At 40.1% G+C, this 10,320-nt stretch overlaps 1 protein-coding gene across 1 annotated transcript; it reads left to right on the plus strand.

Annotated features, from left to right (window-relative positions):
* Positions 1-2,544: 2,544 nt before the first annotated feature.
* On the plus strand, positions 2,545-2,955 carry LOC132309851 (uncharacterized). Its single transcript, XM_059808115.1, has one exon. It carries the CDS (start codon positions 2,545-2,547, stop codon positions 2,953-2,955), a length of 411 nt encoding a protein of 136 aa, XP_059664098.1.
* The last annotated feature ends 7,365 nt before the right edge of the window (positions 2,956-10,320 follow it).

The raw sequence follows: 10,320 nt of genomic DNA on the forward strand, positions 1-10,320 counted from the left end.
CCTACCAAACCACCACCGTCCGGTGACCTCTTGCCATGATTATCTTCTTCCACGATGGCAGATTCACCTAGTTTGTCGTCTTTGCCTTCACCGCCGACCACCGCCAATTTATTAGTTTGGCAATTCGCCGTCATCGCCTCTGTACGCAAGTTGCGATTGTTACATTTATATATATATATATATATATATATATATATATAACAATATATATATACAATATATCTAAGGTATATATATATTATATATATTGTTATATATATGTATCTACTATTATATATATCTGAGGGGTGAGGGGTGTAATGGTTATTCAAGTAATATGATATTTTGAAATAAATAGGGTTAAAAAATTAAGGGCAAAGTTGTCTTTTTTTATATTTTTAACGAAAAAAATATAAATTAACCTAAGTAATAGTTATTTCACAAAATGTTTGATAGTGATATTTGGGCAAACCAGATAGGGTGTGGTGAAAAAAAAAAAAAAAAAAAAAAATCGCATATAATTTCTAAAATGCTAAAATTAAAACTGTACAATTAATAAACTGTGACAGTATCTGTGGAGGGAAAAATCTCCCTCTAATGAGAACTGTACACGTCATCGCAACATAAATACCCATCACAAATGTCAGAGGCCCATCCTGCACAAAGCCCAGTCCAAGCTCGTTAGTAGCCCAGAATCATATGACACTAGCCCAAGGTTACAGCTAATTGATCTTTGTAGCACTGCTCAAGCCCGAAACAAGAGATCCAACCCATTGACAATGTCACATGGATCAGGTTACTTATGGCCCAACTCCATTAAAAGGAAATTAGTCCTATTAGAAGAAGGATATAGCAAAGAAAGAAACTACTACACAAGGAGAATTATACAAAGAAAGTAGCTCTATTTGTAAAGAATTTCTGTAAGGAAAGAATTAGAGGACAAGCAATGCGAGTCATACCATAATTCAACCAATTTTTTGTGTATAAATAGAGGCTCAGACCTCCAATAAAGGGATCAAGCAATTCTACGCTTCTCTATACACCGTTCTTATTCATTCTTACTGTTTTTGAGTGTGTTGTCTTATTTTTCTCTATCATTATTGGTTGAGCGAAATTTTACACCTACACTTTGGCGCCGTCTGTGGGAAGCGTGTGCAAATATATTCCCACTCTTGTTTCAAGTGAATCCTTCAACTACCATCTGGAATGTTGAATGGAGAATCTTTAACAGATCAACAGACGGAGTTGATGCAGAAGATGCGTGAAGAGTTTCTACACCAGTTTGACGTACTTCGTCAAGCAAACGAAGCTAGCGTGGCTCAGATCGTCTTGCTTCAACAACATTATAACGCTCTGCAAAAGGCGATAGCTCAGTTGGCACCACCGCCACCACCAGGTGATACGGCAGCACCCCCTAATAAGAATATTCCTCCAGTTAACAGGCTTCCACCTAATGGGGCACGACCCAACGAAGCTTAGCCAAATGAGGTTCAGCAACAGTGGAGGGCAAAGTCCGAGGCTGTCGCTTCAGACAACATCCCTTGTCGCACGCAGGACGAGCAAGTCGAGTCTAGCCATAAGCTCACGGTGTGGTCCAATGGAATTCCAGATGGTGCAGGTATTCAGGACGCCTTTGATGAGAAAAGACTCCTGAAGATTCAGACACCCGCTGAGATGGCCAAAGTGCACAAAAACTCCCTGGTGAAAACTCCTTTCACTGACGATGTGTATATGGTTGAGAGGCCCAAGAAATTTACCATGCCTTCTTTTACTCAGTTTGACGGTACGGGAGATCCTTCTCGGCACTTGGATCATTACGCCCAAAAGATGGCTTTGGATGACCATAATGACCCTTGGATGTGTAGAGTTTTTCCTACCAGTTTAACAGGAGCAATACTAGAGTGGTTCAAGAATAGGCCACACAAGTCCATCCCGGATTACGTAACTCTATGCACCATGTTCCTAGCATAATATTGCGGAAATAAAAAGCAAAAGAAGAGTATTGCTAGCCTCTTCATCGTAAGGCAAAAGAAAGGGGAAACACTGCAAGATTTCTTATCTAGATTCAACATGGAAGCTTCGGAAATAGCAGACTGTCATCCCGCAACTGCTATAGAAACATTTAAACTTGCAATGATTTAGGGGATGAAGTTTCATACTTCCTTGGTCAAATATTCTCTTTCCAACATGCAAACTCTCAATGCTAAGGCCTAGATCTACATCCGGCTCGAGGAAAATGTAGCCCACCGAGCGCAGCACGCCACTCTCGTGACAGTGGAGAACAAGCCTCGAGAGAGAATTCCAAATTCAAAAATTCAGAAAAGCCAACGCGCCTCAACGCTGATCACCCAGGCACCTAAGAAGAGGCAAATGATAGAGGAAGGGTTTACACCTCTCCGAACTACCTTAGCACGGCTCTTTCAAGAGAATAAGATGAGGTTTACAGCCTCGCAGCCAATGAAGCAACCCTTGGAGCAGAGGGACAAAAGCAAGCATTGCGCTTATCATCGAGATTATGGGCATTCAACTAATGATTGCAGATCCCTTAGGTGACAAGTGGAAAATATGATTGCCAGAGGTGAGTTGGCAGATTACCTCATGACGAAGGAGTATGTGAATCCCCGCGAGGTCTATCCTCGCAAGGTAAAAGGTACTCAAGTAAAAGTCATTCATGCAATACATGGCAGATCTGAAGAAGATCAAGAGTCCAAGGAGGTATACAAATCTAGATTGAGGGCAGCCCATAAGCTCAGGAAGATATCCTCGGTCAATGCTATCGCTTCGGGCAGCATCAGTATTGGATTTGGCGATAGCGACCTATCCAGAGTTCAACTCCCCCACGAGGATCCATTGGTCATCAGTCTTTTAGTGGCAAATTTCATGATCAAGAGGATTTTGATAGACCTAGGAAGTAGCGCCAACATCATCACAAAGGCGGTCTTTGAGCAGCTAGAGATCCCGTCATCATCTATTTGACTTACCTCCAGCCCATTGATGGGGTTCGATGGCACAAGAGGAGATCCCCTTGGGGTAATAGACTTATCCGTAACTAGGGCGAAGAGGACTCTGAAAGAGAACTTTGTCTTAACAGAGATCCATCCTTCCTATAATCTCATCATGGGAAGAGGCTGGATACACCGAACGAAAGGAGTTCCGTCCACCCTTCATCAGGTGATGTGGTGCTTATCTCCGGACGGAAAAGAGGTTATTAACTTATGGAGCGATCAAGTCGCTGTGAATGAATGCTATATGCTGACACAGGCTAAAGCAAAGAAGGTTCTAAATAGCCTCAACCAGGCGTGACTCCCAAAAATATACCCAAATAGCAATTACAGAGCCCTTTGCCCAAGTATATTAAGGTAGAGGAGGAAGAAGAAGCTGCGAAGCCTACCGAAGAGATCCTCGAAGCTATAGAAGTTATCCTCGATAACCCCCAGAAGGTCACTTATTTAGGCTCTTCTTCCACATCCGAAGAAAATGAAGCAGTAATTGATGTCATTCGGAGTAATGCAGATGCTTTTGCCTGGGATCATTCGGACATGATAGAGATCGACCCTTTAGTCTCTTGCCATAGCCTGAAGGTGGATCTGGAGTTCAAACCAGTTAAGCAGAAACACCGAAGGTTCGCCCCTGAACGCAATCACATTATAGCTGAAAAAGTAAACAAGCTGTTGCAAGCAGGTTTCATCCGAGATGTGCAATATTCACAATGGTTATCAAACGTGGTGGTCGTACAAAAGAAGAATGGAAAGTGAAGGGTTTGTATAGACTATACCAACCTTAACAAAGCCTGCCTTAAAGATAGCTTCCCTCTGCCAAAGATAGATCAGATGGTTAATGCTACTACTGACTATGAAAGGCTGACATTCCTCGATGCGTACTCGGGATACAATCAAATTCCTAAGAATCCAGAAGATGAAGAGAAAACTGCTTTCATTACAGAAAAGGGGACTTATTATTATAGGGTCATGCCCTTCGAACTGAAGAACGCCGGGGCCAATTATCAACGCCTTGTTAACAAAATCTTTGACAATTTGTTAGGGAAGACGGTTGAAGTATACATAGATGACATGGTGGTCAAAAGTGTGAAGAAGGAAGACCATTTGAAGCACCTCCAGGAAGTTTTCAATATTCTGAAGAAGTACAACATGAAACTGAATCCTTCCAAGTGCTCCTTTGCAGTATCATCAGGTCAATTCCTCGGCCATATAGTGAATAAAAGAAGGATAGAGGTAAGCCCGGCTTAGGCTAAGGCCCTCATGCAGAATTAGGAACCAAAAAAATCATAGGGAGGTGCAAGTTCCTACCGGTCGGATCGCAGCTCTCAGCCGATTTATATCCCGATTATCAGATAAGTGCAAACCATTCTTCGATGCCATAAGATCTAAGAATAAGGATATATAGGGACCTCAGCAGCAGGTGGCCCTCAATCAGTTGAAACGTTATATGGCCGAACCTCCAATTCTATCCGCTCCAAAACCTGGAGAAGTTCTTATTATGTACTTAGCAATTTCTAGTATAGCGATAAGTGTAGCGTTAATTAAAGAGGAAAGAAAGAATCAACATCCAGTCTTCTACACAAGTAAGACAATGATAGATGCGGAGACACAGTATAGCAAAGAGGAAAAAATCATCCTAGCCTTGGTTTATGCCAAGAGGAAGCTTCGGCATTATTTTGAATCTCATAGCATTGTGGTATTCACCAACTATCCTATATGGGGTATACTCTCTAAGCCAGATCTATCTGGAAGAATTACCAAATGGGCCATCGAGCTTAGTTCCTTCGACATAACCTATGAGCCGAAGGTGTCGCACAAGGGACAAGCCTTAGCAGACTTTCTCCTAGAATACGAGGATACTCCCAAAGAACCAAAACTCCCTGAACCACAGTGGGAGCTTCGGGTCGATGGCTCCTCGAACCAAACAAGTGCAGGAGTTGCAGGAGTTGGGGTTGTTATATCAACACTCGAAGGCACCAAATTGCAGCAGTCCATTTGCTTGAATTTCCCTGCTACAAACAATGAGGCTGAATATGAGGCGTTACTTGCTGGTCTTCAATTGGCCAGTAGCCTTCAGGTACGGTGTTTAAAAGTTTTTAGTGACTCACAGCTTGATATAAATCAAGTGACAGGTTAGTATTATCCCAAAGAGGAAAGGATGAAAGCATACAAAGAAGATGTAGAGAATGTTACACGAGGATTCGATCAAGTCGAATTCCACCAGGTACCTCATGTTGAGAATACTGAAGCAGATCAATTAGCCATAGCAATGTCATCCTCAAATGAAGATCTGACTCGGATTGTGCCAATTGACATCCTGGACGAACCCAGCATCAACCCTCAGCAAGAAGTAATGGTGATTCCAGTCATTCCGCGAGAACCATGCTGGATTGATCCATTGGAAGCTTACCTCAAGCATGGGACTCTTCCAAACCAGAAAACTGAAGCGCGGAAGCTTAGACTCACCGCAGCTAAATATGCCATCATCAACAACCAGTTATACCGGAAGTCATTGTGATACCCCTCGGATCCGAGACACGGGTTGATCAGGCCCAGGCCCAAACCCGAGGGAATATCAAACAATTAATATTTTATAACGAACACGGAATACAAAATGAATTAAGAAATGAAAGTTTAAAGCTGAAAAGAAAACTAAAAGAAAATCCTTAAATAATTAAATACTTAAATTTGATAAACCAAATATCCATAATTTGAACAACTCGGGAATCCATCTCCAGTGGACCCCTAATAAAAATCTCACACTGAATGAAAGTAAAATGAAAGATAAAATCCAAATCCAAGATCTGGAAAGAAATCCTACATTGTCGGTAGAATGGAAGATCGTCTCTGCACAGCACGAACAAGCTCAAGCCTGGAACTGACGTACACCTGAAAAATAGGAGTGGGTCAGGCCCACGAACAAGTTCTATCCTACTACAATCCAAGCAGAGACTCGATACGCATGTACATACTAAATAGTTCAACAATAACTAATAATCCGTACATAAATATATACACACTACTGGACTCTCGCTAGGCCATGAAGGGGGTCTCAACCTGGATAGAAGGCATCACACAATACGCACCTGAGTGGGTATGAGTACCTAAACCTAAACAGGGTATACCTCAACCTTCACAGTCAGCTACACATCCAACTGCATATACGCACCCTAACCGTCGACACTGAGACTCAAGCTCATGACACGGTAACATAAAAATATATCTAAACTCCGTTTCTATCCATCCACAAGAAATCCAGTAAGTCATTCGGCGTATTCAACCGTACCGAATTATATATATAAGGAGGATTGTATTTTATAACCCGTGCCCTTACTCCAAAATAGGTAGGACTTAGCAATTTGAGCTAATCCAAACCTAGTATGTCACCGTCCCATTCCGGTACATACAATCCAATCCGTCCAATAGTTGATAAAGCATCGTTAATAATAACAACAATATCAACAATTCCATACTAAACATAATAGAATGCATTAGCAACCATTCTTAAAAATACCAATAATTGATTCACATTGAAAATATAAATATCAATGTCAACTACTCCTTACTATGCATATTGAAATAGATAATCAACATGCTTATTTACATTCACAGTTGATAAAATAATGACCATATAAATGTCAATACCAACAGTTCCAAACTAAACATGTTAGAACAGATTAACAAACATGCTTAAGTAAGCCAATTCAGAATCCATAATTTGATCATACAGGGCTTTATTTGTAATTATGACCTATTCCCAGTTTCCATAGAATTAACAGAGCCTAAATAGATATTTTCCCACTCAAATCTATAGCATGCAAAATAAATATAAGTAATCTATTATACTTATAGTTTCCTGTCCAACAACTTGCCGCACTAACCGTTAAATTTAATCATCAACTAATTTTCAGTGAAATATAAATTTTTAGCATAATTTCTATTTCCATGAACATATAATTCGAGTGGACAAGCTCTCACAGAAAATTTCTAATATAATTAAGAAATTAGAAACTCCAAATCCACACAGTCTACAAGACATTCGTAATTAACTCCATGTAATCCTAATAATTAATGCTTTGTGTCCAATTCTATGTTAATCTGGTCTTTGCCTATTTACGTTTACCCTAGACCACTCCTAAACCATCCATTACAGTATTCATTCTCCACTAAAACATATTAAAACAATCACTAGGAAGCCTAATCACTGAAAAATTGGAAAAACAACCAACAGAACCAAAAACCCACGAATAAACAACCTGGAGCTGGCTCCAGAATATTGGAGCAGCCTCCAATGGCCCTGGAGCCGGCTCCTAGACCATTGGAGCCGCCTCCAGTCCAAGGAGAGCCGGCTCCAATCCAATAGGAGCCGGCTCTCTCCCTCCTCTTCTTCGTGTTCTCCTCTCCGGTCACCGTTTACGCCTCCGATACTTCACAGTATAGGTTTTCAGAGAGTTTAACTTAATCCCAGAAGATTCCAACCCTTAATTCAGTCCTTATTATGCTACTAATATGGATTAAACCAAGAATTAAACAAGAAAGTTCAAAGTTTAAACAGTTTACAATTTTAAAGCAAATTCAGTTTCAGTGAAACTCTGAACATGAAACAGCTAACGTTTTTAGTTTTTTTTAAACATGTAATTCATCCTGGAACTATTGAGTATGCAAAGAACACGAGTATAAGGGAGAGAGTAAGGTTAGAACTTGCCTTTGAGATCTTTGTCCAAAAATCTCTACGCCGTTTTCTACGATCTCCGGCGATTCCTCCTACAACTTCCTCTGTTCCTCGTTTTTAATTCCACAGACGTGTTTTGGTTTTATTATTTTTCCCTAAGCAGACTTATCTTATATATTTATAGGCAACCAAAACCCTAAGTCCAATTACATCTAAAGTCTGAAACGCGGCCCATAAACACAACCTAGTTTATAAACCCTGTCGGCGCATTACATTAAACCTAAACAGAACTAAAACCCTAACCACACTTTTATACCTAGTCATAAATTAAAACATGTAATTACTAATTCAATTCAAGAAACAATAAAATTCCAAGTTGACGTAAAACAGAAAATAACATACAATTTACAAAAAATTAAAGCCAAATAAATAATTAAAACAATTAACTTAAATAATCACACTTAATGTAAATAAGTCAAATAATTAGTTAAACCAAAGAAAACAAATAAACCAACTAATTAATTCAAATAACGCAAATAAGTCAAGAAAAGCAAATAATTAAAAAGTCAATTAAAACATAATTCAAAACAATTAATGAACCAAAAACAATTAATGAACAGAAAACAATTAAACAAAGTACCGAGACTATCCTTTTGAAAATTAGGGGTATTACAGTCATTTTCAGGTCCCTACTTAAAATGTTTAAGCCCTACTGAGGCTTTTGTGGTATTGAACAGATTCATGATGGAGATTGCGGCAACCACTCTGGGGGCAGATCGCTCGCACATAAGGTTCTAACTCAAGGCTATTTCTGGCCGTACTTGGCCCGGAATGCTGAAGAGTACGCCCGGAAATGTGATAAGTGTCAGCGCTACGGTCCAATGAAGCATCAACCTGCCAAAGATTTGCATGCAACGGCAAATACATAGCTGTTCGCACAACAAGGGATTGATATGGTGGGCCCTTTACCCAAGACCGTGGAACAAAAGGAATACGTGCTGCTAGCTACAGACTATTTCACAAAATGGGTGGAAGCCGAGGCTTACTCAAGTGTGACCCATGAGCAGGTAAAAAGTTTCCTTTGGAACAACATCATTTGTCGATTTGGGGTACCAAAAGTCATTATGATGGACAATGGTAAGAACCTCGATAATAAGAGTACAAGAAAATTCTTCGCCGAGCATGGAATTGTACAAAAGCTAGCTGCAGTCAGTCATCCACAAGGGAATGGATAGGCCAAAATAATTAACCAAACCATTTTCAGTTGTTTAAAGAAGAAGTTAGAGAAACTCAAAACAAAATGGTACGAGAATCTCCCTCTGGTGCTTTGGGCGTACCGAACCACTCCACGGCGGCCCACGGGGGAAAGTCCATTTGCCATGGCTTATGGATCCGAAGCTGTGATCCCAACCGAGGCAGCAGTTCTAACCCTTCAGACATTCTTGTTACTTGACGGAAACAAAGAGTAGCAGCTTGAACATAACCTCGATCTCCTGGACGAGAAGAGGGATGCTGCAGCAATTAGGCTTGCTTCATATCAGCAACAGTTACGCAGCAGCTATAACAAGCGGGTCAAATTCAGGAGCTTTGTGGTAGGTGATTGGGTTTTGAAGCAAGAGACAGCTCATGTAAAGAAACTGGAACCTAATTGGATCGAACCCTATAGGGTTACCGAAGTAGTGGGGAGGGGAGCATACCGTTTAGCCGTAGCTGACGAGCGTCCCATTGCGCGTCATTGGAATGCGATACACCTTAAAAGGTATTACCATTAGATAAGTTTATCAATTTTACAAGAATTTCTTCACAAATAAGGCTACTTACGCCCACAGTCAAACAATTTATTTCTTTATATTGCTTCTGTCATATTCGATGTGGGAAGCCATTCTGCTTCATTTCTTTCTTTCCATAAAAATGGGGGCCATACTAGTACCCTACCCTACAATTATGGGATTTTTATGCGTACACATTATGCAACTTTTATATGCCAAGACGCATTTTACAATTTTTATGCCAAGAAGCAATGCTTAAACCAAGATGTCAAGAATCTTTTTATTTAAAGGTTTCTATCCCACATCGGTAAGAAAGTACTTTTTGCATTCTGTTATATATGGGAATATTCAAATAGTTGACTGCAGTGTAAGGAAGGCCCACTGGTATTGAAGGCAGCCAAGCCCAATACCAGAGGCACTCCTTACACTAACCTTTTTGAAAATATGGAGTTGTTGACCTATATTTGACGAAATTTAATCTATGTCCCACATCGGATAGAAGTAGAAAAGGGATGCAGTTGATATATGCGCAATCCACTACATTTGGTCGCCAAGAAGGGAGTCTCAGTGGAAGAAAGTCTCCAAAATAAACGAATAGGAAACTTCCCAGTCACTGTTACTCGCTGTGATACCCCTCGGATCCGAGACACGGATTGATCAGACCCAAGCCCAAACCCGAGGGATATCAAACAATTAATATGTTAAAACGAACACAGAATATAAAAATGAATTTAAGAATAAAATTTAAGAGCTGAAAGAAATTGAAATATAAAATCCTTAAATAATTAAATACTTAAATCTGGTAATCCACAACTCCATAATTTAAACAACTCGGGAATCCATCTCTAGTGGACCCCTAATAAAACTCCAAACTGGAATGAAAATAAAACTGAAGATAAAA

The sequence above is a fragment of the Cornus florida genome, unplaced genomic scaffold (assembly GCF_030987335.1).
Source record: "Cornus florida cultivar Cherokee Brave unplaced genomic scaffold, ASM3098733v1 CherokeeBrave_3.0.0_Hap2_Chr05, whole genome shotgun sequence".
Taxonomy (NCBI): Eukaryota; Viridiplantae; Streptophyta; class Magnoliopsida; order Cornales; family Cornaceae; genus Cornus; species Cornus florida.